General features: G+C 50.9%; 2 protein-coding genes across 8 annotated transcripts in view; one reads left to right on the forward strand and one right to left on the reverse strand.

Annotated features, from left to right (window-relative positions):
• Positions 1-304: 304 nt before the first annotated feature.
• ATG16L2 (autophagy related 16 like 2) lies at positions 305-25604 on the forward strand. 7 transcript variants are annotated; one of them, XM_074372584.1, is made up of 19 exons: positions 507-644; positions 1003-1343; positions 2495-2594; positions 3169-3271; positions 6872-6945; positions 7242-7493; positions 7612-7677; positions 8024-8137; positions 9154-9216; positions 9800-9908; positions 10291-10396; positions 11084-11154; positions 11439-11510; positions 11617-11737; positions 12067-12172; positions 12845-12994; positions 13217-13264; positions 13383-13484; positions 25456-25604. In XM_074372584.1, exons 5-19 carry the CDS (start codon positions 6872-6874, stop codon positions 25559-25561), a joined length of 1560 nt encoding a protein of 519 aa, XP_074228685.1. In that variant the 5' UTR covers positions 507-644; positions 1003-1343; positions 2495-2594; positions 3169-3271; the 3' UTR covers positions 25562-25604. The 7 variants fall into 7 exon arrangements, with proteins under 7 accessions (XP_074228683.1, XP_074228684.1, XP_074228681.1 ...); XM_074372580.1 differs by lacking the exon at positions 1003-1343 and having other exon boundaries at positions 322-644; XM_074372581.1 differs by lacking the exons at positions 1003-1343; positions 25456-25604 and adding an exon at positions 13816-14081 and having other exon boundaries at positions 444-644.
• Positions 20151-25944, reverse strand: part of FCHSD2 (FCH and double SH3 domains 2) — a 194461-nt gene continuing 188667 nt past the window's right edge. The window contains exons 17-20 of the mRNA XM_010973089.3: positions 25598-25818; positions 24471-24600; positions 24256-24338; positions 20151-22256 (exon numbers count right to left, since the gene is read on the reverse strand). Of these exons, the coding sequence (XP_010971391.1) occupies positions 22173-22256; positions 24256-24338; positions 24471-24600; positions 25598-25818 (518 nt within the window). The 3' untranslated portion in view covers positions 20151-22172. The remainder of the gene's footprint in view (positions 22257-24255; positions 24339-24470; positions 24601-25597; positions 25819-25944) is intronic.

A 25944-nucleotide genomic window follows, 5' to 3' on the forward strand; every position in this document is an offset into this window, starting at 1 on the left:
CCGTGCTTTCTTATCTCTCTGTCATATGTTGTCTGCCTTGTGTCTGTGTTGCCTCCCGTCACAGATCTTGAGCACCTCGAGGGCAGGGTCCGGGTGTGAAGGGGTCTTCAGGTCCCCAGCTTAGAGCGCAGCCATGTCCAGAGCGCCAGTTACTGTTGATTTCGGTCCGGGCGCGGTGGGGTTAAGGAACACTGGCCCCGGAGGCCCCGCCTGCGGAGCGCACCAACAGGCGTGGGCGAAACCGCCCTATCCTCTCCGATCCTGATCCCCGATCACTGTCCCGACAGCGACAGGAGACCCCACTCAGGGGAGACTTTTCTGTGGGGTCCGGGTGGTCCGACTCTGGGGGCTGCTTCCCTCCAGGTTTTCGTTCCTTTCTCCCCTCAAGAACCCTCTTAGAACAATCCGGGGATTCCCCGCTGCTGCCCGCCCCCTGACGTCACGGAGTCCCTTCGGGGCCCCGCCCCGGCCCGGCCACGCCTCCCTCCGCTGGAGGAGCGCTTGGTGCTGGCGGGACTGAGCGGCCATGGCGGGGCCAGAAGACCCCGGCGCTCCCGCTGCCCAATGGAAAAGACACATCGTGCGGCAGCTTCGACAGCGAGACCGCACGCAAAAAGCACTCTTTCTGGAGCTAGTGCCGGCCTGTGAGTGCAGTGCGTCCTGGGGCCTTAGATGGCCGTCGAGGGGATGGGGCTCGGTGCTCGGGTTTGTCTGGCTCCTCGGGCTGTATGTGACCCAAGTGCACCAATGCCTTTTCTTTGGCGCACTTTTCTTTTCGCCTCCGAAGCCTTGGGCCAGCTAGATCTTCAGTCTGTTACGCTCCAGCTCCGACTAGCCAGCATTCTTGCCCTTTCCAGGCCAGGCTCTGCTTAGATCCCCTTCCTGGACCCTCTGGGTGCCCTGCTCTTCCTCGCCCCTCAGGGCCGAGCTCTGCCTCCCACATACTGGGCTTCCTAGGGGCAGATTCGTCAGCGAGTTTTTTTTTTTTTTTTTTTTTTTTAGGGTCTTTTATACTTCCCCTTCCTGGGCAGTCCCCGGAGTAGAGCCAGGTCAGTTCTTTTGGTTCCCGTAAGCACAGTGAAAGAACGCAGGACTGTCTAGAGCAGCTACTTTTAAACTCTGAATCTCCAGGGAGGAAGCTCAGAGCCTGAGGCTTTGCCACAGATAGGTGATTCTGGCTCAGGTTTTTGGAGCATCTCTGTGTCCAGCCAACCACAGCCTGAGGGAGAAGCAGTGGGCTGCAGGCCGTGGAGGGAGGTGGCTGAGCCTAGGGAAGTCAGACTGAGTTGTTTCTGGGGAGCTGGTCACGAGCAGGTACTGGCAGCTCAAACCAGGATGAACAGGTGTGTATCTCTGTGTAGCACCTCTGGTCATCTGAGATTGTACGTCTGTGGTTGAAAGTGTACCCACCTACAGCTCCACCCCAACAACTGAATTTGCTACTTTTGTCCTGGGAGGTTTCTTCGCAACCTTTTGGGCTGCTTGGTCTTCTCCCTTCAGGAATGTGAGGCCAGCCCCCGTCTCTAGGCAGCCTCACTTCTTCACTGCTTTGATGGGCACTGGAACCATCCAATTTGAGGGAGGAGTCACTTCACTTCCACCCCCTGGGAGCTGCAAATCTGTGGGACTGGAGAGATCCTGGAGGGCTGCACTCAGACACTGAAAATCCAGTCTTCCCTGTAGTCTTGGGCAGGTCATATCCCTAAGCCTTGGATTTCTCTCTCTTGTTAAACTGGGCAAAATCTTCTTTAGATTTGCTGGGGGCAGTGCAGTGCCCTGGGGGTTGGGGTGGGGTTTTGTTCGAGAACCAGGCCAGTGACCTCAGTCAAGATGACAGGTAGGGAATGGGGTGAGGGAAAGGAGCTGAGGAGCTAGGGCTGGGCTTAACACTCCTACACTATCCTGCCCTGGAACTGGTGAGAAAAGAGGAAGTGACCATGGGTAGGGGTAGAGGGGTTGTGTTCTAGGGTCTATAGCAGAAACTACCAAACTCAAGGACTTTCTGTTTTGGCGTGGGAGGTACCTTACACCAACCCTGGGGAAGTAAGGATTGTTGTTTAGTCCAGAAAGTTAGAGTTCCTGGAGGGGAAGTAACTTGCCAAAGGCTACAGGCTGGTGGCACTCAGTTTGTTTCCTCACTCTCTGGAGCTAGGCCCTGACCTAGAGGATCGATCCCTGGCCCCTTCCTTCCCTGGGACAGCAGTGCCCAGCCATCTCCTTCCCCAGCAGCAGCTATCCTTCTCTGTCCCTGGGAGAGCAGATCTTTTCCTGGGAGGGCCTGGGGGTTATACTCTGAGGAGGCTGGGCAAGGGCTGGAGGTCCTGGGAGAGCTACACAAACACTCCCCAGGCAAGGGCAGAGTCCAGCCTGCCAGTAGCTCCCCATCTGCATCCCTGGGCTCCTGCAGCACTCCCAGAAGAGAGGTCACTTGTACACCTGGAGTCTGCTGGGAAGTGTCTGTCTTTGCCCCAGGCTCACCCTCTTGCACCCCTAGATAACCGTCTCCTAGAGAAGGCTGAGCTGCTAGCCCGGTTCTCAGAGAAGCTGCAGCCAGAGCCAAACGATGTCACTCCCGCTACCCACCAGGGCCCCTGGTAAGTGTATGTGTGTTTGTGGTCACAATGGGCTTCCTGTGCCTGGGCCCTGCCCCCACTGCCTATGCTGGGTTCATTCTCTCCCTGGCACCTCACTGGCCCCTGGCTGCTGCCCAGGGGAGGGGGGAGGCAGGCTCTTGATCCTTCCCCCAGGCCAGCTGCTTAGAGTGTTTCTCCATCACCCTTCTCAGTCTATCTCTGCATTTGTCCCATCTCCTCCCCCTCCCACTTCCATGCTCCTCTGTCTTTTTCTGTTTCCCTGACCCTCCCCTGATGCCTACAGAAAGGGCATGATGCCACCTATTCCAAAGATGGGGTGAAGATGAGGACCAGGAAAGGGTTAGGGCTTAGAGTTGGGAGGTGCTTTTTGAGGAGCATCCTGGCCAGGGAACTCAAGGCCCGGGGGAATCCTAGAGCGGAGGGCAGCCCCAGTTTCTGGAGACTTGCTCTTTCCTCTTCTGGCTTTTTGGCTCCCACCCTCCTCAGGAGAAAGTTCAAGGCTCTGGTTTCAAACTTTTCATGTGCATCCTCTGGGTGAATGGAGGGACAGTGAACACTACTCTCTGGTTGACAGGGAAGAGGAGTCAGGGCCTGACTCAGACCAAGTCCCATCACCAGCTGCTCAGAGGGTGAAGTGGCAAGAGGAGGAAGAGGGGCTCCGGCTGGTGTGTGGAGAGGTAGGCTGGGCAGGGGTCTGAGAGAGAATGAGGTGGGGCCAGGATCCAGGACTTTGGGGCTGGGAGATGTGGTCCAAGTAGCCAGCAAGTGAGGGACATTCCCTAAATCCAATGCCTTGAGGCTAGACAGGGGTCAGAGTGCTCTCTAGCTTGGCTCTGGCAGCCCAGGATGAAGTGGGCTCCAACAGCAGCTGGAAGAAGTAGGTGAGAGCTCAGGGAGGAGTTGTGTGGGGACCAGACAGCCTCTGTTCTCCCTTCTGGATGGTCCAGCCTGCTCTGCTCATCACTTGCCCCGCAAACCCCAGGACCCAGCACCAGGTGATACTCAATACACATTTGCAGACTAAAAGTAAGGTGGTCCACCTCCATGGCATGGGTGCTTCCTCCACCTGACACTGCACTGCTGCCAACCCCCAATCTCCACCTCCATGGTGTCTCTTGGCTTGTTTTACCACATTCTCCTGGTTTTCCTCTCATTTCTACAGCTGTTGTTTCTGGGTTTTTTTTTGCGGGGGTAAGGAGGGAGAGGTAATTAGGTTTATTTATTTATTCTTGGAGGAGGTACTGGGGATTGAACCCAGGATGCGTGCTAAGCATGAGCTATACCCTCCCCTCTCATAGCTGTTGTTTCTGAACTTTCTTCTCTGGCTCCTCTCCCTCCTCTTTATTCCCCTCCATTTAGATGTGGGTGTTCTTTGGAGCTTGGGTGAGTTCACTGACTCCCGTGGCCTCAGAGACTTCTCTGTGTTTGCTATTCCCAGAACCATCTCTAGCTCAGCCATCTCATATGAGCTCCAGACTTTCTTACTCAGTTGCTTTTTGGACTTCACAAAGTCTGATCTAAAATCAGACTCAGCATCGCCCTTAAAATAATATGGCCAACGCCACCTTAAGGCAACTCCCTGAGGGCACTGGGCATTAAGCATTACTTTGGCTAATCTGCCACAACTTTATGGTTTCAGAGGAAAATGAGGCTTAGGGAGGTAGAGCCAGGATTTGGACTCCCTCCCACCAATCCACCTTCAGTGATCTCCATTCATTCTTCCAGTACTGACAATCACTATATCTAAGGCATAGGCAATGCAGCAGTAAACACGACTTGGCCCCATGGAGCTTCCAGTCCACTGGAGGAGGCTTATAGGCCAGTAAACACCTACCTGGTTACTACAGGCCAAGTCACTTGCTCATCTACCGTGGAGATGGGGCTATGAACCCAGTGAGAGCCTCTCCTGCAGAGCCCCTGTTGCAGCTTTACATTTGAGGGGCTCTCAAACATCTGAGCCTCCTTCTGGGCTGGGAGTGTCTCAAGGCCTGGGATGCCTTTGGTTTGCCTCTGTTGTATCCCTGGGGCCAGGTTCCCCACAGTCCACACTAATGAATATTTGTAGACTAGGTGATAAATGAGGTATATCATTCTTCCCTCTGTTGGTAACGAGCCACGAGGTTAGAAGCTCAAGGGCATCTCTTACCCGTCCCAGCCCTCCATCCTGAGCTAGTCACCTCCAAATCCATCAACTTCTGTTTCTTGTACCCTATCTGGCCTGGTCCAGGTTACTATCTTCCCTCCCTGGATGACTCCTCCTTTGGCACCGCCATCCATTCTCCATTCAGCACTCGAGTGATGTATTTTAATAAAAAAAAAAAGATCTCCATTGAAAAAGATAAGTAATATACTAATACATGCTTGTTGTGAACATTTCAGTAGAACAGAGGCCCATAGAGTGAAAAAGTAAAAGTCCCTTTCACCACCTCTCCCCGTTACTGGTTTGGTCTGTATCTTCCGAAGCTCCTTAGCCTGCGTCCCCAGTCAAGTCCTCTAGCCTCATGTTGCATTTCCTGGCACTCTCTCCTCTCTGAGCTCATGTTTGTTTCAGATACTTCCACGCACCCCTCACCTTCAGCACTCCCTCATCACTTCCTCGGACACATACCAGTCAGGTATCCCATTGGATATGCCAGGAAACAGGGAGGCTTTTTCTTTAATTCTTAATACTCTTCCACATATCACAACAAGCATGTATTATTATTGTTTTAACTTCTTATTTTGAAATGCAGTGCAGAGAGGTCCTGTGTACCCTTTACCCAGTTTCCCCTAGTGGTTACATCTTACGTAACCATAGTACACACAACTGGGAAATTGATATTGGTATAAAGTGTATATAGTTCTTTGTCATTTTGTCACCTATGTAGATTTGTGTGCCCATCAAGATACAGCACTATTTCATCACCACAAAGATCTCCCTCTTGCTACCCCATTTTTGTCACAATTCAGCCCTCTTCTCCAGCCATCCCTAACTCCTGGCAGCCACTAATTTGTTTTCCATCTCTATTATTTAAATTTTGAAAAGCATCCAGAAAAATGTCGAATACTAAAACGTCAGTGAAAGTATATGATGGGTGAGGAAGCAGAAGTGGTGGTCAGATTGTTTAATGGAAGGAATTATAAATGTTATAAACTGGGCTATCTATGAAGGAAAGCTCCCTGCCCAAAATGTGCACTGTCCCCCCCTCCCCGGCCCACTCACACAGTCAATGCAGGGGGACACCAACCTTGCTCCTCAACCCATCCCTCACCAGGCCCTGCCGTGAGAAAGAACACAGGAACAGTTCAGCAGCAAGAGCCCCCAGCCTTGGTTATTTCATGTTCTTCTTGTCATACTATTGGAAACAGCTTTGCTTGGCGTCTGTCTCTCCCACTGACCTGTCAGTTCTGTGGTTCCCTAGCTCTTGGCTCTTAGTTGAAGGACTGTTCAGTGAGGCAGGGGGATAGATGAGATGACCCTTAACCCCACTGTTGGGCTGGGAGGAACTCCAATATTCAGTCTGGGCCCTGTGCTCCCACAGTCCATTCCTGTTCTTAGCCCATCTGTCTCTGCTCAGGTCTCCTTGTTGCTCTCTAGGATCTATGCTTGGGTAGGCCAGGGCTTGAAGGGATGGGGAACAGAACACACATCCCTTAAACCTCTCCAGTGGACCAGTCCTTTAACTTGGAGCGTGCTGTCAGGTGGCCTGGGTTCAGATATCAGTTATGCCACTTAGCTGTGTGACTTTGGGTAAGACACTTAACCTCTCTGTGTCAGTGTCCTCGTCTGTAAAATGGGAATGGCAATACCTACTGGATGGTTGTGTTACGGGTATTAAACGAGTTAATACGTGTAGAGTGCTCAGAACAAGACCTGGCACACATAAGTGCCATAAAAATGATCACAATTATTTGAAATACTATTCCTTATAGTAATTCCGTGTTATCCCCATGAGGTAAGCACTACCATTCCTATTGGGCAGGTGAGGAAACGGAGCAGGTTCAGAGAGGTTAAATGACCACCCCAGGGCACAGGAAAAATAAGCGGCGCTGCCAGGACTGAAACTCTGGTGTTAGGCTCCAGAGCCTAAGGCCCTTCCGTTGATCCCTGAAACAGCAGTGCATTCCTGTGCAAGGTGCTACACCTGTCTGCGCCTCAGCTTTCTCGTGAGGAAGGGGGCGGGTGGGAGGAGAGGAAACCCTGTCCTACCTGCCTCTCCTGCCGGAGAGGGGCTGGAGGCCCTGCCCAGAGGCGCCCACGCCCACCTGTGTGGCCTCTCCGCCGCCCGCCTCCGCAGATGGCCTACCAGGTGGTGGTGAAGAGCGAGGCGCTCGGCGCCCTGGAGTCGCAGCTGGGCGAACGGCGAGGCAGGTGAGGCGCGGGCGGTGCGAGAGGGACCCTGCGCACCTCGGGGAGGCTCGGGGCCATCCCTGGCGGGAGAAGGGGACAGGGTCACCAGCAGGGTCCGGAAGCTTTCCCCACGTCCCCCCAAACGTCCCTCACGCCTGTGGCTGGTCGCAGGGGCCTGGAACCGTAGGACTCCAGGACTGATGGCTTGGTTGAGGATGTTGCTTAGCCGTCTAGCTGGCCGCGTGGCCAGGAGCAAATCTGTCCCAGCTCCAGGACCGCTGTCCCCCCAGAGGTGACAGGTTCTCCCCGTCCTCCAGGCTGGCGGCTTTAGAGGCACGCGTGGCGCAGTTGCAGGAAGCGCGGGCGCAGGGGGTGCAGCAGGTAGACGCGCGGTGCGCGCTGAATGAGGCGCAGCGGGAGGCTTACGAGGCGCTGCGTGCGCGCGCCGGGCACCTGGAAGCGGCACTGCGCAGGCTCGAGGAAGAGGCCCGCGACCTGGTGGAGCGGCTGGTGCAGCGCAAGGCGCGCGCGGCCGCTGAGCGTAACCTGCGCAACGAGCGCCGCGAGAGGTGAGAGAGCTGGACCCGCCTCCGGGAGGCGAGCGGGTCGCGCGCCCTGTGGGAGAAGGGCCTGGCCCCGCCCTTCAAGAACCAGAGCCTGGCTCTCAGGAGGCTTTTCTCCGCTTAGGGCCAAGCAGGCGCGGGTATCCCTGGAGCTGAAGAAAGCAGCCAAGCGGACAGTGAGCATCAGCGAGTAAGAGTGGGAATGCGCCTGGACCTGCCTGCCGAGCCTCGGTCGCCGGCTCCGCCCCGCGTGCTCTGGAGCGCCCTGCTCTTGAGCCATTACAGTTCTACCCTGCCCCCATCTGCCTGCGGCTGCCTGTGCACCTGACTGCGCGTGTGCACAGTTGCAGTGCCGAGGCCCCCACGCTGACCAAGCCCAGCACACGTGCAGACACGTGTGATCATAGGAGCTAGCACACGCGCGCCCACACGGACCCCTTGTCACTGGGTCTGCACATCTTCACTCAGTAGGGCGCAGGGGCATGGAGGTGTCAGCCTGGTCCTTTGGCTTTTCTGAGCTTCATTCTCTCTTCCAGGAGCCCAGACACACTAGGTGATGGGATCATAGAGGAAGCAGAAACTCTAGCCCTGGCTGCTGAGCCAGAGTCCCTGGAGAGTGAGGCTGGCGAGAAATGGAAGAGGCCCTTCAGGTGAGGACTGCCCCAGAGCTCTGAGCTGGGCCCCACCCCACCTCTAGGACCTTGGGCCAGTTCTTGGGTTGAGATGGGCCTTGAGGAGAGACTGGGGTACAGTTCAAACCTCCAAGGACAGATCTGACCTCCAGTGCCTAGAGCCAGTTGGGGTCAGTGCCACCTCAGGGACCCCAGCCTCTGACTTCACCCCTTTTTCCTCCTTCCCAAGAGCAGAGCACTGGGGGTGGGATGTCAGGCTGGTGAAAGGGTGTGACCAGGTGGCAACCTGTGGGCAAGGCCCAGGGCTCACCTGTCATAGGCATGTGTGTGCATACACAGGGACATCAGAGCACGTGTGTGTACAAGCTTAGGTGAGCATAGCTGAGTGCTTGTGAACATATGAGCATGTATTGATGTGAGCTCTCATGGGTGAGTCCTGACTGGGGCTTCAGTCCTTGGGTGCCCCTCCCCTTGATCTCCCCCATCTGTCTTGATTTGCCTGGCATTGAGACTGCCCCCTCCTTGCTCCATTCCCCAGTCTGAAGGCTCTCCTTCAGCCCTCCCTTGTAGGTCACTGGTGTCCAGACCTTAGGGTAGTGAAAAAACCCTGGGGAAGGGTATAACATACCAGTCCTCAAAGCCTTGGCAGCCCCGGTGGGAGCTCTCCTGGGCATTTTTGAGGTCACTCAGTGGGTCAAAGTTTCCTTACCCCCCTGCCCCCAGCTTTGTGCTATTTCAGCCTGGGGGCACCTTCACACATACACCCCCCCACCCCCATGTAGGTACCAGCTCACCCTCCCAGGAGCTTTTGTTGGGGGGCCCTTGAGGTGGTAAGGTAGTTCTTAACCATCATGATGGAAACTTTGGGAGACTTCATTCCAAATCCCTCCCTGCCTCCACCTTCCTGGGACTACTCTAGGTCACCTTGCTCTCCTGGCCTTGGAGGAGCCAAGTTCTTATCCCAGCTCAAGAGTGTAGCTGTCTGCACACCTACTGGCCAGTCCCTTAGCATGTCTCTCTCGATTCTGCCCCAGGTCTGCCTCTGCCACCTCCCTGACGCTGTCCCGCTGTGTGGATGTGGTGAAGGGGCTTCTAGAGTAAGTTTGTGTGCACTGATGTGTGTGATGGGGTTGGGCCTCTTGGATGCCTGTGTCAGGCTCCTGGAGCCCAGGCTTGGGCTAGGTATGCGCTTCGGTCTGCCTTTCTGTATGTTGCCCAGCAGTCTGTGTTTGAGTCTCTGCTAAGCCCAAGAGGCAGGAGCTGGGTGCATGGCCTCATTCCCAATCTGCTGTCCTCCAAGGCTCTGTCCTTCATCCAAGGTCCTCACAGGGGACCAAGAGCTCCAGCCTGAGGCCAAACAGGAACTACTACTCATTTGGGAAGCTGAGGCTCAGAAATTTCAGGGATTTGTTCATGGTCACAGTGCCAAGCAGTGGGAAGGCCAGGACTGAAACCCCAGCTCTGAGATTTCTTTGCATCCACCAACACTGCCCTGCCTCTGTGCCTGTCTCTGTGTCCCTCCTGTCTCCACATTGATCCCTGGGGTCAGAGGCTGGTGGGGACTGTGCTTGCTGCATCTCTGGGTCATTTTCTGCTGCCTTCCATGTTGCTGCCTCAGAGACGCTTGAGTCTCCTGTGTCAGAAGGCCTTACTGAATGCCCTCCTGACCCTCTCCCCCAGTTTCAAGAAGAGGAGAGGCCACTCAATAGGGGGAGCCCCCGAGCAGCGATACCAGAGCATCCCTATGTGCGTGGCTGCCCGACTTCCTACTCGAGCTCAGGATGTGCTGGTAAGGATCTGGGCCACGTGCATGGGGTACTGATATGGGGGTGCAGGTCTCAGGGGTGGTCCAAGGAGGCCAGGAAGCAAGGCTGGGCTCCTCATCAGGGGCCAGAGTTTTATTCCCACAGCCTGTGGTGGGAGCCCCTTGACATTTTATGAGAGGGAGAGACAGGAGGTAGGGAGACCAGGAGGCCAGGTAAGGGAGTATGGGGTAGCATTGGGGGAGGCTGCTGCAGGGGTCCAGTAGAGATGATGCACCCTGGCAGGGTCAAGTCTGAAGCTCAGGTTTGGACAGAGACCTAATGTGTGCATGGAGAGAGAGCTATGTGCATGTTTAAGAGGTGTGTATGATGAGGATCAGGGGCACCGACCTCCCCTTTTCCCCACAGGATGCCCACCTCTCCGAGGTCAACGCTGTTTGTTTTGGCCCCAACAGCAGCCTTCTGGCCACTGGAGGGGCTGACCGGCTCATCCTCCTCTGGAATGTTGTGGGAGGTGAGGGTCTCTCCCCACAGGCCAGCTTAGTCCTTTATTTCCAGGCCCCACCCTTAGCTTGCTCCTTGGTGTTTTCTCACCTGGGACATTTTTGTGGACAGTTGTCAGATGACCCCTTGGCAAGAATTCTAGGATCACTGCTCCTAAGAAGGGCAGAGCCTCCCACCTCCTGGGGTCTAGGCCTGTAGGATGGAGAGGGCTGAGTCCATATGGTCCCTGTTAGGGGGAGTGGGGATCCCATGTCATCAGATTTTACAGGGACAGGCCCTTGAGAAGCAGATACCAGAGAAGCACCTCCTCTTTCAGAACTCAGTTATGGGACAAATATTAGCTATCTAACCTGTGTTCTCCAGAGAGGGGTGCACTGGGGATTGAGAGATGGCTCCTGGAGGCTTCCTGAAGGAGGTGAGTCTCCAGCTGGCCTGGTCCTAGTTTGCCATGTGACCTAGGGACAGTCCCTTCTTCTTGGGCTCCTCCAGCTGTCTGTGAGATAACCAGCAGCCCCCTGGGGCCCCCTGCTGGCAGTTCAGGAAGGTGTAGCCTTCAGCTAAACTCCCAGAACAGACCCAGCAATTCTTTTTGTCCTCTAAGTGGGGAGAGACTCATTTTCCCACTCACAGTCCAAGCTCCTCAGTTTCATGAGATTAGTGACCTCATTTCACCCATTCCTTCTCCTGATCCCCCCAGGTCGCCTGAAGGCCAACCAGACCCTTGAAGGAGCTGGCGGCAGCATCACCAGTGTGGACTTTGACCCCTCGGTGAGGGGACTTTGTCCCAGTAGCAGGATGTCCCTCCCCTGGTCTCCACACTGGGCAGGTCGGGGCTCTGGGACTTGAGGGAACATCATGTTTATCTTAGAGCCAGGCGCTCAGGCTCCTACACAAATCCTCCTCTTTGGGCCTTGATTTTCTTCTGCCTACGTAGGTGACCTGGGCTGGGAGATGCTCAGAGGCAGCCCCTGCCCCAGTTCTCTAGCCTGCAAGCTGTTGCCTCTGGCCAGGCCCAGGCCCAGAACCTCTCATTTCTACTCCTATCTCCCCAGGGCTCCCAGGTATTGGCAGCTACTTACAATAAGGCCGCCCAGCTCTGGAAGGTGGGGGAGGCACAGTCCAAGGTGAGACCTGTTTGGGAAGGCAGCCTGAGGGTCAGTGGTCATGGCTGGAGGGGTTTGTTATGGGGTCTTGGCCATACTCTTAATCCATATCTGGGATGGGGGGCAGGAGACACTATCTGGACATGCAGACAAAGTGACAGCTGCCAAATTCAAGCTAACACGGCATCAGGCGGTGACTGGGAGCCGGGACCGGACAGTGAAGGAGTGGGACCTTGGCCGCGCCTACTGTGAGGCCCAGCTCCCCTCAACCCCCTTACCCACCCACCAGGAGCCCCCAGCCTGGGCCATGAGGGAACTCAGCCTGTTCACTGGGAGTGGCTCCAAGATTTATAGGCATCTGGGATGAAATCTCCCAAGGCCACTCTTCTGTCCCCCGTCAATGATACTTTCCTTGGTTACTTGGTGACCTTTGGGCTGAGAAGCAAGGGACTCAGGTTCTAGTTTTGGGTGGACACTGTCCCTCTGGGGCTTCTGGGCCTCAACTTATCCATATGTCCAGTGAGCTGGCTCCTGATAACCCTTTTCTCAGGCTAGGTCTCTGCTCTTTGGTCCTTAGGCTCCAGGACCATCAATGTCATTTCCTACTGTAACGACGTGGTGTGTGGGGACCATGTCATCATTAGTGGCCACAATGACCAGAAGATCCGGTTCTGGGACAGCAGGTTAACAGGCACAGGCCATGGGTGGTGGAGATGTGGGGACAGGGCTCCTATATTCTATTCCTTTTTCTGGCCATTGAGCCATGGAGGGTAACTTGGGGAAGTGAGGCTCTGGTGGCCTCTGTGCCGGGCTTGGTCCCTTGAAGGCTCAGCTGCCTCAGAGACCTGTGCCTCTTTCTTATTGGCCCTTGGTCCAACCATTGGACTCTGCCTGGGTCTTGCCTACCAAGATGGAGAAGTCTTTTTCCCCTGTAGTCACCACTTTTTAATCAAAAGGAACAAAATTTTTAGTTTTTTGAACCTAAGAGCCCAGCACTAGGCTTGAATGATTCACATTCAAGCCAGTGCTGGAGCCAGTACCAAGCCTGCATCTGGCTTCTCGTTACTCATCTGCAGTGATTGCCGTTTGAAACCCTTTCCTCTTTCACACATTTAAAGACAGACTTTCATTGCTTTCCCCCTGGCACTTATTTTAGTGACCCAAGGGTTTCGGGGGTTCCAGCTTCCAGCCAAAGGCTACCTAAGTTCCTGGTGGAGGTGCTGGCTCCAGTGGGAGATTAGTTGTCAGCCTTGGCCCCAGGGATTTGAGACTAGTGGTGCCTGTGGACTTTGTTAGCCTGTCAGGAGCAGCCTTGTCAGGGTGGGCTGCTCTTCATCCTTGTCTCTGCTCCTCAGGGGACCCCGCTGCATCCAGGTCATCCCTGTGCAGGGCCGGGTCACCTCCCTGAGCCTCAGCCACGACCAGCTGCATCTGCTCAGCTGTTCTCGAGATGATACTCTTAAGGTCATTGACCTGCGTGTCAGCAATATCCGCCAGGTGTTCAGGTACCTGCCTCATGCCTGCTGACCCTGTGGCATTGGCTGGGGCAGCTGGGCCTCTTGTCCCTCGTAAAAGACCTGTTAGCAGGGGGCCCTCCCTGGAGGCTTCTCTGGACTAAGGCCTGCTGAGCTGCCCAAACCCTTGATGAGAGAGGAAGTGCTAAGTTCCAGGCCAAGGGCAGGGACTGGCAGCCACCTCCATTCTGACCTGACCCCATCTGTTCTCAGAGCTGATGGCTTCAAGTGTGGCTCTGACTGGACCAAAGCTGTGTTCAGGTGTGTCCATAAGAGTGCAGTGCCTGTGCCTGAGTGTGCCCCATCTGACTGTGTCTGTCGGTGTGTGTCCCTGTCCTCCCCTCTAATCTCATCTCTTGCTCTGCTGTGGCCTCTGCAGTCCAGACAGAAGCTACGCACTGGCAGGTTCCTGGGATGGAGTGCTTTACATCTGGAACGTAGACACCGGGAAACTGGAGAGTAGCCTTCAGGGACCCCATAGGTGAGCACAGCCACTGCCTGCCCACCCCAGCCCCAGGGCCAGTCCCACCCTGGCTCTAGTCTTAGTAAGTCAGTTTCAGGTCCTGACATTCTTGGGATGCTGGAGTCCCCAGCCCTTCTCCCATACCTTCCCCCTCCACCCAAAGAGCCCTTCACAGTTCACAAGGTATCTTCCCACATACACTTGGGTCTACCCTCACCACAGCCCTCTGAGCCCATTTTACAGGTGATAAGATGGGCTCAGAGAGGGCTTTAAACTGCCCAGGTCCAGTAATAAGGGGCAGACCCAGGGGGTCCTGACACCCCCTGAAGCTGCCTCTTCCTCTTCTCAGTGCTGCTGTCAATGCCGTGGCCTGGTGCTACTCTGGGAGCCATGTGGTGAGCGTGGACCAGGCCAGGAAGGTTGTGCTCTGGCACTAGAGCCACAATTCCCCGAGCTGGAGCTCTAGTCCGAAGCCTGAAGCTGGACAGCTTCCCACCGCCCCAGAGGGCTCCAGGGCCAGTGGGGGTTGTGGGGGTGGGGAGGGCTCAGGGCATTTGGTGGGGAAGGCCTGGCAGGACCTGGCCTGTTTGTTTAAAAACAAAGTGTGGGTTTTTTGGGGGGGTGGGGTGGGAATTACAGTATTGTTTTATTTTTTATTTCTGTCTCCTCACTTTCTCTGGCAAAAGCGGAAAGAAATTGCATCTAAACCGGTGTCTTCTTGCCTCTTAGCAGCACTCAGGAACAGAGAGGCCTTTGGGCTAGAGGCTCAATGAGACCCAGGCTTGGTTCCCTTTCCTCCCACCCAGAGTTGGGGTGGAGCCAGCCTGGCTTCTGTGCTGTTCACAGCTAATGGGTAAGACTGTGAAGAAAGGCCCAGAGGCAGCAAAGGGTGGCAGCTTTTGGAGCCATGGAAGTTTCACCCTAGGTCCAAGCTGGTCCTGATCTTTGGGCCCTCCTGCTTCAGGCTGGGGAGGGTCCATGTGAGTTCTGAGGAGGGAGCAGGGGAGGCAGCCTAGAAGAGCCCTGTGGAAAGGATCCCAACAAGCCAGAATGATGTCAGGTACTTGGTAGACCAGGTCTTCCTTTAGACACGTTCTTGCCCCAGAGGCAGAGCCTGGAGTGGTTGGGAAATGCCCTCTGGGTGTCTGTGTGTTGGGGAGGGCAGCAGTGGGCTGGGCCTGGGCCTGGGGCTTCACTTAGATCAGCATCAGCTTTAATCCATACAACAAGCCTCAGGAGTACAAGATAGACCCTTAAGGGTAAAGCCTGGGCACTCCACTTCCTTCCCAAACCTAGGGCATGGCAGAGGGTCAGCAGGACAACCATTGCCAGGAAGCGGAAGGAACTTCTGTCTTAAGTGATTGGGGCTGACTTCTGGGGGCCTGCTCAGTTGAGATTCAAAGGCTTTACTCTCGAACTCTCAGCCTTTATTACCTTACAGTCTCCCTTGGGGATCTTTGCCAGTCCCAGGGTTTTAGAAACCATTTCTAGGATGGGCAGCAGAGAGCTAAAAGCCTGTACTCTGCAGGTAGACCATCTGGGTTTGAATCTCTGCTCCACTATTAAATAGCTGAATGATTCTGAGCAAGGTACTTAATGTCTTTGTGCCTTAGTTTCCTCCTCTGTAAAATGGGATAATAGTAGTATCCACCTCAAAGGTTGTCATAGTATTCAGTGCATTAGTATTTGAAAAGTTCCTGGCACATGCCAAAGGCTATGTAGGTGTTGGCTAAATACCCAAATCTATACTCCACTGATCTCAGCTCACTCACTGCTATTGGCCTAGCTGTCCCCTGAGATCCAGGTGACATAACCCAGCTGCATCCTGGGCATCACCTCTTCCTGACATAAGCTTTTCTTCCCCTCACACCTCATATCCTTTGGGCACCATGGCCTGGGTCGCTGTGTCTAACTCCTTTCCACTCCTGCTGCCACTGCAGGCTTCCTTCTAGACCTGCTATCTCCCTACCTAGTCCCCTCCTTGCCATGGTCAGAGTGACCTTCTAAGGTGCCATTGTTACACATCCAGCCTTTTGAAGTTTTCTGCTACCTGCAGAGAAACTCCTCACCCTTAGGATGTGGCCCTGCTGACCTCAGCTCCATCTTCACTTCCTTGCTACTTTGAATGCGTCTTGCTGTGATTTTCTCTGCCCAGAATGTTCTTCCCTCCCAGGCTCCAATTCAAATTTGTCCTTCAGGATCCCCTCACTAAGAGCCTTTCCTCACCTGCCAGGCTAGCCATGGGCCTTGTCCGTCTCTGTGCCCACCCCATTTGTGTCTGCCTCCCTCCATTTCAGTCAGGGAGCTTTTGGAAGAGACCAGGATGGGAGCAAAGTATTTCCTAGAATCAGGCCTGAGATCCACAGAGAAAGCCTCAGGAAATGTTTATCAAATGGTAATTCTCTCACTTGAGGACAAGTCTAACAGTCGAAGACTTTAGGAGTACTTTGAATCTAAGTCTCCTAAAGGCCTGGCCCTCACGCCCTGGCTCCCAGTGGCCACCAGGAGTCACCAGCTGCCTATTTCTGCTGAGGCCATTCTCCTGCCTCCTGAGTTCATGGCCAGAAAGATCAGAGCTTCCAGTAGCCACTATTACTGAGCTGTGTCGGGCCCTGTGCCCTGCGCTTTCCACATAGTATCTTGTTCTTCCCCACCACCTTGTGATGTAGGTATCTCTTTCACAGAGGAGAGAATTGTAGCTAAGAGAGGGTAAGTGATACGAGATCATCACAGCTGGCATAGCTAGACTGTGACTGTTATATACTTTTTTAAACAAAATGTCAAAGAATCTAGGCTCCCAATTAGGCAGAGCTGCAGGGCATTTCCCACTGCCCCAGCCATTGGTCCACTGCCTCCACCACCTGGTAGGTGATTCTAGCTTTATGTCTAAACTAAATCCCTCCCTGCATCTTCTCTTTTCCATTGTGGCTGTGGGTGCCTAGGCCTGAGCCTGGAGGGTTAGTGTCCTTTGAAGTGAGGGACATGCAGAGCCACAGGAGAGAGGTGAACTTGAATCCTGGCAGACTGGTACCAGCTATACTATCTGGGGCAAGTACCTCACAGGACTGCAGTAAAGACTGCTTAGACAACACTGAAAAAGAGCTCAGGGAATGATCCGACTCGACTCCTGGGAGGGTGACCTTTCACTCGCCTTAAGTCTTCTCTTCATTTCATGGGACAAATCTTACCGCACACCCTTGCCTCACCTCAGGGAGCACATATACACCGTCACTTACCTGGAGGGAATGCTTCCTGGAGGAGAAGCCTGGAAGGTCAGAAGCAGGCACAGGCATTCCAGGGAATGGGGCAAGCGTGGGGAAAAGGGGTGGCAAAGGCCAAGCAGGGGAAAAGCTCAGAGGAGTGCTGGCTGGGAAGGCTGCTCTCTAGTCTTTGCAGCCCGAGCAGCAGAGAGGACAGGGGTAGAATCCTGTGCTGAAAATCGCTCTAGGCTTTCCGTTCTCTCCAGGTGTTCAGCAGTTGATACTCAGGTCTTCAGGAGAGTACCCTGCAGGTGTTCAGTCCTTAGGTGGTCAGGGGCTGCCTGCCTGCCTGAGTTTGTTCCGTGATGTCAAAACTGTCACCTTTGCTGTGCACACAGACTGAGGCCCAGAGAAGTGCCAAGGCCTTGTGCAAGGTCACACAGCAGAGCTGGGATAAAAATCCAGGCCCAATTCCCTCTTTTCTAAAAACTGGATTCAAGTTCTGTACCGAGCGGCTGGCCTGATCCTCTGGAGGCCAGGTTCCAGGTTCTGCTCCCAGCTGTCTTCCTGAAAGACCTTGGGCAAATCACAGTGGATGGCGTTTCCCTGTATGTGAGACTCTTCCTGCTCCACAGCTCGGGGCCTCACCAAAGGTGACCTGGCTTTTTTCCAGGGCTACTGCACAGGCATGAGTAGCACGTCCTCTGCCTGCCTGAGACTTGAGAGGGGGAAATGCCAGAGGCTTTTGTTCTGGGCTCCTACTGCTCCTTGGTCATCCCCCTGTGCTGGGAGATGTACCTTGGCTTGAAGCTGCTGTTCCTGAGCTGTCCCCACCAGATGTGAGCCCCTTGGGGATGGGGATGGGAACTGAGCCATTTGTTTCTCCAGTGCCATGTTCTGGGTCCTCCTTGACCTTAGGAAGTTTGAATTGTCTTCTCATTCCTACTTTACAGATGAGAAAAGCTAGGCCCAGAAGGGTGAAGGGACAAGCCTAAGGTCACAGCTAATCGAGTTAGCCCAGGGATTTGAATATAGGACTTTTGACCAGGCTCTTCCCATGCCCCTCACAGGAACAAGTTGGTGACAAGAAGCACACTTAAGTGTTTAGCACACAGTATGGAAGGGTATGAACCCTACCTGTGGGTTCATTTCTGTTGTTTCAGGATAACATTCCAGGAAAATACTCCCAGACCAGAGCTGTCCAAAACAGATGTGGCAGAAGTCCTGCATTTGTGTTTTTGGCCAGTGGGACCAAGGGAAAGTAATCCAGGAACAAGATGCTCTTTGGCTTCACAGGGTCCTTGGCAGATCAGGCAGTAACAGCAAACACGAGCAGTGTCTAGGAAGAAACTTACACCGGTTGTGCCAAGTTGTAGGATTTTGGGACAAATTACAATTCTTCCCCTTCTAAACTAAAATTCCAGTAACTTGGTTGTATTTTTTCATGAAAGACAACTTCATAATGAGCAAAATACAAAGATTCAGCCAGATTTTGCCATAATGTAACTCTGAATGGGTTAGGAAATAACTGTCCTCACAATTGAAAGCTTTGGCTGAGCTGTGGGCAGTGAGCAAACAGTGCAGCCTGGGGTGTGACTGCAACCTAGAGGATGGTTTGCTTTGTCCTACTGGAAGGTCTAGTGGCTGGAATTTCCTTTTCAATATCTGGCCATACCCAAAAGTCTGTGTGTTAGTAAGTCTGTTCTCAAATATTGTAACCTTTTTGTTTGATGTCCTCACTCTGTGTCTAGAAACTGATTTTACCTAGAACATCAGAGTTGGATAAGCCCTTGGAAATCTTCTCATTCTACTCCTTTTAAAGCTGAGGATTTGGCAGCCCAGCAGAAAGGTTGTCCATCAAGTGGTGGCAGGGCTACGGCCAGAGGATATCCTCCCACCTGCATCTGTCTGCCTTGTGGATATGGTCTAGGGTGGTCAGAGAGGAAAGGGATCCAGGTGATGTGCTGTGAATCTGGCTTGACTGCCTTACACTCAGTTCCTGTGATGGAGTCCAAAATACAGCTATGATGCAGAGGTGGGCCATTAGCTTAATTCTGTCCCCTGGTCACAGATCAGGCCTCCAGTGCCAACAGTAGTCTCAAATGAAAGCAGCCTTCATTAGCACGGGAAGGCAGAAGAAGATGGAAATGGTATTAAATGTGCACTGACAGCCCTTACCATATTTATGGTAAAGCACTTTCACACCCACACCTTCCCTTGAGCCTCATGACAAACCTGTGTTAGTGAGAGGCTCAAAGAATAGCAAGGACTGCAGTTCTGTAGGGGAGGCCGCTGAAGGTGGGGGAGGTGATGGTGAGGAATGCTTGTAGAGACCACCCTGTGCTGCATATTTGACACATCCTTGGATCCACAGCATTATTCTCAGGTTTCTGATGACACTGAAGCTGGGTTCCCACAGCTGTCAAGTGGGAGCCAGGATTTAACTCAGACCTTCTAACTCCAAAGTCCATGATGTCATCTTCTGTGCTCTTGGTGGGAGTGTTAACTGATACAATCATTTTAGAGGCCAATTTGGCAACACCTAACAAAATTAAATACACACATACCTTTTTGACTCTCAAATTAAGTATTTAGGAATTTACCCAATATTTCTACTGGAACAAATTTATAAAGAATTATGTACAAAGATGTTAACTTCAACTTTCTGATAGCAAATGGATAGATACAACCTAAACATCCATCACTATAGGAAATGTTTAAATCATGATATAACCAAACAATGGAATATAATGCAGCCTTCAAAAAGAATGAGGTAAACCTAAAAGTACAATATAATCTCATTTATATAAAAAGGCAATGTGCGCACGTATGAGTTTTATGCACAGAAAACTTCTGGAAGAACACATGTTGTGTATGCCCAGCTCTGGGAAGAGGAGAGCTTTGGGGTCCCTCTCCAAATAGGCTGAACTCTGGTCTTCACTGGGCCAGCTGGCAGCCTCAGCTTTTCACCCAGAACCCTCTATCCACCCCTGGGACCAGTAGAATCTACTTGGCTTGATTCATTACTCCTCAGGGTGGAAGCTTAGGAAAGGACAGAGGAGTCCGAGTGCCCAATTCCTAGAAGCTTGTGGTTACATCCTCTGAGGGGACTCAGTGGCCCTCCTCTTTCCCCTCCAGCTGCAGAATCAGAGCTCCCTCCTCAGTATACTCCCTGCCCCTCCCTTCCAGCATGTCACATAGTACTGTCTTCACATACATATCTTTTTTCCTCACTGGGAAAGAACCTTGAAAGCAAAGACCACAACTTAATTTCTATCTCTAGCACCTAGAATATGTAATACTGGCAGGTGAGTGGCATGAGGGACTCTGTCCCATGGATGGATTAATTTACTTCCCCCTCTCTGTATCTGTTTGTTGTAGGGCTTAAAGGAGGGCCTAGGAGCATCTATAAGAAGCATCATATATGTCATATATTTGGAAAAGGCTGTTTACCCAAATCTTTCTATAAGGAAACTTAGAAAACTTAATTCCATTTTTTAATTATTCAACATTTTATACATAATAAATACAAAGTTTTTACAGCCACTGTAAAGAAAGCACATTTGCACAAAGGTGCTCCCTCCGAGCCTGGCGCTGTGCACTGTGATGCTGGGTTACATGTCCTGGAGGGAGGGGTTCTTTTTAAAAAGGAGGCATATATTTTACAACTTCGTGTTTTTTTTTTAAAATAAAATTAGCAGCTCTTCCAAAAAAATATTTTAAAATATAACAAAAGATCTCAAATAACCCTCTGAGAATGTGGAAAACCCAGATTCAAGGACAATTTGGCTAGCTAAAGAGAGAATACAAGACTGGGTAGCAAGAACTGCCCAATTTAAGCACTTGGAAGATTTTTTTAAAGTGCTTTGAAGATTTTTAACATGTCAACAAACTTCAAAAATCTTTAAAAAACCAGCCTTTTAATTTCTTTTTTAAACTTAAGAATAAGTTTGATAAACACAAAAAGACCTCAAATAGATCAACAGGTTAAGAAATGCAAAAAAACCAAAACCAAAACCCCTTAAATCATGGAGAAGATTCATCAATGGGTATTGTCACTGAAGTGATCAACTGAACATTTCTTCAGCTATGACCTTATTTTTGGTCAAAAATCCCATGGGGACATTTGGCGAGCAGTTCAAGTTTTTAAAGATTCTTAGGAGGGATGGTGTTTTCAAAGCATACAATGCTTTTTAGATTAAATTCTGCAAATTTGATTTCTTAAAAAAAAAAAAAGAAGCAACTGGCAAATATCCCTTAGTCCCTAAGTAATGCACTCCCTGTCTTCCATAGGAGGTGGAGGGGCCGCCAGAGGCCTACTCTGGGACACCTGCTGCTGTGGGTTTGCTAGCCTGTGGAGAAGGCTACTCCTGCCTCTCCCTGTGACGTGGAGAACTTGTTTTTTCCTTGTCAATTTGAACTTGTGCAGGGTGTGCAGTCCTTTAGTCCTTCTTCATGGTAAGCTGGTTTCCGCCATGAGCCACAGGTTCTTCCTCTCAAGGAAATGTCAGGTCAGTGGGACCTGGGAAGCTACGTTTATACTTGGCTGTCTGGGCCAGTGGACTGGCTTGGGAATAGAATAATGCCATGGGCCTCCCCAGTAGAGAAGCTCAACAAGGCAAGTATGTGTCCCCAGTTTGTCAAGACATTCAGATTCTAAGGATACTGGTCAGAAGATTATATGCCGCAAAAATTAAAGTGAAAAATACCCAAATACAAAAAGAACATTAAATCGGCTCATTTCAGATCTGGAAGCTCCATTTCTGCTTTAGCCGCAGCCTCCTTTCTATTAGTCTATATGATGGACGAGATTTGGCTACTAGTTCAGCCCCGCCATGTTAGCTCCACTAATACTAAATGAATGGCATAAATATTGATACGAAGGACACTGTTATTATTTTAAATCTGTTAGTTGTGGAAGAGATGTACATTAATGCAATTGGTGCTAAACTCAAGGCAGTCCACTTTTTTCCAGTATGGTTTTACTTTCTCAAGTCTGGGGACTAACTGTGGGGAGGAGCCAGCCTCTCCTGAAATCCCTCCTTCTGCTTCCTTACGTAGCCAACATGATCTGATTAAACTCAATCAGGCGAGCAAAAGCCACTTGAAGAAAGATGAGAATCTTTGCCACATCCTTGTGGCCACAGTAATATACTGTACGAGTGCACATGATAGGTATCTCTGTGACTGTGCCCTGAACGAGGCCTGGTCTTGAGTCTCATATAAAAATGGGCCACTGTTAGGTATGAGGGCTGTCCCCCTCTCTGTTTCTAGGGCCCACTAGGATTTGTGCTGTGGTAGGAGAGATGACATAGAAAATGACAACAAAAAAGGCACAAAATATTCAAAATGTGGGAGGAGTCCACCAGGCCACTTGGTCACATATAATTCCTCCTTGTTTTTGCTCTGTTCGAGTCATCATCATGCAAAGGTGCCTAAAAAACAAGACTGGCCAAACTCCAAGCTTGGCCTTGATTGTAGCAGTAACAGAAGGGCAAACCCATCATCACACCAGTGTGATTTCCACATCCTCGATTTTCTCCACTGGTCTTCGGTGGTTCTGCGTAGGTGGAGGGGGAGCTGCCCGGACCTGAGCAGGAAACCATCACATGGATTGTCAGTCAACTTCCTGATTCAGTGCCTGAAGCATCCAATCCCCAACCAGTCATCTATCCAAAAACATGGGCACCCTAGGGCTCTCAGAAATGCTCTGAGCAAGTGCTGTCAACTTAAATTTTCACAACTTCTCACATTGAGAAGTTATTATTGTAGGTGAAATTCATGATTCAGGTTCTCACCTAGGCTGAAAGCCTCATGAGCACAAGAGTCATTATAGTCCTAAAAGCCTTGTCCAAAGCAAAGGCTGGGAGTGGAAGCAAGAAAGAACAATGTTTGGAGAAGTGAAAGCCTTTCAACATGTCTTGGAAGGAGAGTTGCAAGAGATAAGACTAGAGAGAGGCTGGGGGGAAGTCATGAAAGGCCTCATTAAGCTGTATTAAAAATCTGAATTTTAGCCTGTAGGCAAAGAGGAGTCTTTCGTGGATTTTAAACAGCAGTATCAGATGTATGAGGACATGGCTCAGGTAACAGTTTGGAGAAAAGAGTGGACGTAGGCAAGATTACAGATAAGACAGTTTTGGAGACTCCTGTGGTCATCTGAATGAGAGCTGATATTGCACTAGGGTACCAGCACTGGGGGAGCAGAGAGTGAAAAATTTGGCTGCTGTCTCTGAAGTAAACCTTTTGGCCGCTGTCTCTGAAGTAAACCTGGCAGGTTTGTGATGACTCTGTGGGAGGCAGGGCCAAGGTGATGTCAAGAGTGATGCCAGAGTACTGGTAGTATGGGGGTTTTACTCACCAACACAGGAAATATGGGAGAAGGAGCGTGTCTGGAAGGGAAGATAATTTAACTCATTTTTGCTGAGTTTTGGGGGTTTGGTACATATATACTGAGTTGTCCACAAGTATGAAGCTCAGGGAAGAGATTGGATTGGCAGTTATAAATCTGAGAGTTGTTAGTAAATAAATGGTTATCAAAGTTTTGGGAGTGGATCAGGTTACTCAGAGAGTGTGAGTTTAATGACTTTAAGAGAAGCATCAACAGAGATGGATAGAGGCAGAGAAGCCTGCAAGGGTCAATGAAAAGGAAGGGCCAGGATGTGGAAAGCAGACTAGGAAAGTGTGGTGGAACAAATGGGTCCACTTCTCTCCATTCCTGCTCTTACCCACCAGTCCATGCTACCATCCCCTCTTCCCTGGACCACTGCTCCAGCCTCCTAATGTCCATTCTGTCACCTTCCATTCATTCTCCACTTAGCTGCCATAATAGTGCTTTAAAAATGCAAAACTGGTCATCTCACTCACTGTCCTGCTTACAGTCTTACATCACATTTCCCATCACATTTAAGATAAAGAATCAAGTCCTTAACAAGGCACTCGATACATACATATCTGCTGAGTGAACAAAGTCAAAGGTAGTGAGTGGTTCAAAGAACTGTGTCAAATGCTGATAAAGGGGCCTAGGAAAATAAATTGCAAATATGTACTAGATAAGCATGTAAAAGTTATGACCTTGGAAAAGCTGTTCCACAGTGAGGTGGTGCGGTGGAGTTCATGGCAGTGGAGTGAGGGGTGAACAGAGGTGACTATTTGTAAGATTAGATTCCAAACTCTTAAACCTCAACAGGGTATAATATCTTACTATTTCATCTCAGTGCCCCTCAAAGAGGCAAACAGAGGCCTGGAAAATAGGTTCTCTATAAATGCCTGCTAGAAAAAAAATGCTCTGCTTCACAATTAGACTGCTTTAATACTCACAGAGCTTGCTATAATTTACATACACTTGCATAGCTATCACCTTGCGATCTCACCATGGCTCAGTGAGAAGAGTGCCAGTGTGGATTAGACCTTCCAAGATGTGTTCATTTTCACAGCCTTCCTCTTCAAGGCTCTTTTTAACTTCCCAAACCCATCTCACACTGGCATGGAGAAAATAAGTACCGACATAGGGGCCATGGAGAAACATTAATTTCTAACTTTCAATTTAGAAGAACTATGCATTCTATAATCCTTCCAGATAAGAGACTTACAGGCCGCAGTTTGCCGTACGACGTCTCAGGAGTCTGCCTTGGTGCCTGTGAGAGTCCTGGTGATTCGGCATGGAGGCTATTTTCTAAGGGAGGGAACCACAGAAGCCCATTTTATTTGTGTTGTTGAGCAGTAAAAATGCTAATGCAGATCTGTTTGCACTTCAGGTGAAATAAAATGAAAGTGTATTTAGACCCATGCCCAAGAGAACCCTTACCATTTGCTGAAGGAGAGCAGGGGAAGTACTGGGAGCTCCTCTTGTCTGGGCTGGGGTAAGGGCTACTGGGAGGCTGGTCATAGAGCGGCAGTGGAGGCAGGGAGCCAGGCGGCTTGGGGGAAGGAGAGATCTGCAGCAAAGGGAAGAGAGGTTACAAAGTGCTCCTCTCAGGAAGGAGAGACTAGCTGGCGTCTCTGACTGCTCTTGGCGAAGTACTTTTCTCTGGAGCTAAGTTATGACTATTGAGTTTTTTTTATCAGCCTCAGTAGAAGCAAATGAGCCTAGAATAACCACCCCGACCCCCAATTTTGTGTTGCATTTAACTTCTTCCTTCCACAGCTCTTATTATACTAATGATTTTTAGTTTATCTTATACAGTTATCAAGTCAAACTATTCTCTAGAGTTTTACTGAAAATATACCAAATTCAGTCAATTCAGTGAAGAATCAAAAAAAAGGACAAGTTGTATTTTTGGGTGAAGATAAAATAATTGGCTGAGCTTCTGACTTCCCTAGGTTTTGTGAATGTCATGCTGAGTGATCACACCACCACACAAATAAGATGGGCAGACATGTTCTTTATGGTCCTGGACCTGCCAGGCCTGCTGTGACAGATCTGAATTAGCAGTTTCCTGTAAAGACAAGTTTTCCTGTGATGAGCTAAGCCTAGGGCGACATGGGGTTATGGGGCTTTGGCAGGCTCATTAGTTCTCTAAAATGGACTAGTAGGACCTGGGCTGGGCAGGGAGACTCTGACCGTGAGAGAGAGAAAGAGCAAGCAAATATTTTTACTGCACAAACTAACCACAGAGACAATATATTCCCGCTGGTTTCTTTCTTTCTCTCCACCAAATCATTCTTTTCTATGTCATATACAATTCAGTATTTTGACTCACTGGTTCAGAGAACAGAATGTGGGAGAAGTGAGGTGTAGTACAGCTGTTACAGAAAAGCCTGACTGATGAGTCTCTGCTTCTCAAATTTAGTTTTGCAGAAACCTGGCAACCAAGGATTGGAATGGTGAGGGTGAGGATGAGACTACAGCCCACTTTTGCACGGGTCAAGAGACTCCTTGGGAGTCATCTTCTTTAAACATCTTTTAATTCAGCTTTCTCCCCCGTCATGTACCTGAATCTCTCTCATCCACGGAGTGTCACCATTTTCTGAAGCTGAAAGTTCTTCCACTAGCACGGATGGGAAAACTCCAATCCGCCCATTGAATTCCCCTTCCCAGAAGCCATCATCATCCTGGTTTTCTTTGTTCAAGATTCGGATGATTGCTCCCTCAGGAAAAGATAATTCATCATCTGTCTGGCCCTCATAGTCATAAAGTGCTTTCACGAAACAGACTAGGTAGCAAGAGAGAAAAATGCAGTAAGAACACTGACAGCCACGTTGTTATTGCAACCCCCCATGCTCACGTGACAACTAAAAGAGCATCATAGAGAATAAGAGTAAAGCTGTAATTCTGTACT

This window comes from Camelus bactrianus, chromosome 10, assembly GCF_048773025.1.
Source record: "Camelus bactrianus isolate YW-2024 breed Bactrian camel chromosome 10, ASM4877302v1, whole genome shotgun sequence".
NCBI lineage: Eukaryota > Metazoa > Chordata > Mammalia > Artiodactyla > Camelidae > Camelus > Camelus bactrianus.

Bases quoted from the DNA above. Each gene is read 5' to 3' on its own strand.
- ATG16L2 (XM_074372580.1), top strand. From the start codon at position 527: ATGGCGGGGCCAGAAGACCCCGGCGCTCCCGCTGCCCAATGGAAAAGA. The intron at 6,946-7,241 runs GTGAGGCGCGGG...CCCGTCCTCCAG, and splicing joins CTGGGCGAACGGCGAGGCAG to GCTGGCGGCTTTAGAGGCAC. The intron at 9,909-10,290 runs GTAAGGATCTGG...TTTTCCCCACAG, and splicing joins CTCGAGCTCAGGATGTGCTG to GATGCCCACCTCTCCGAGGT.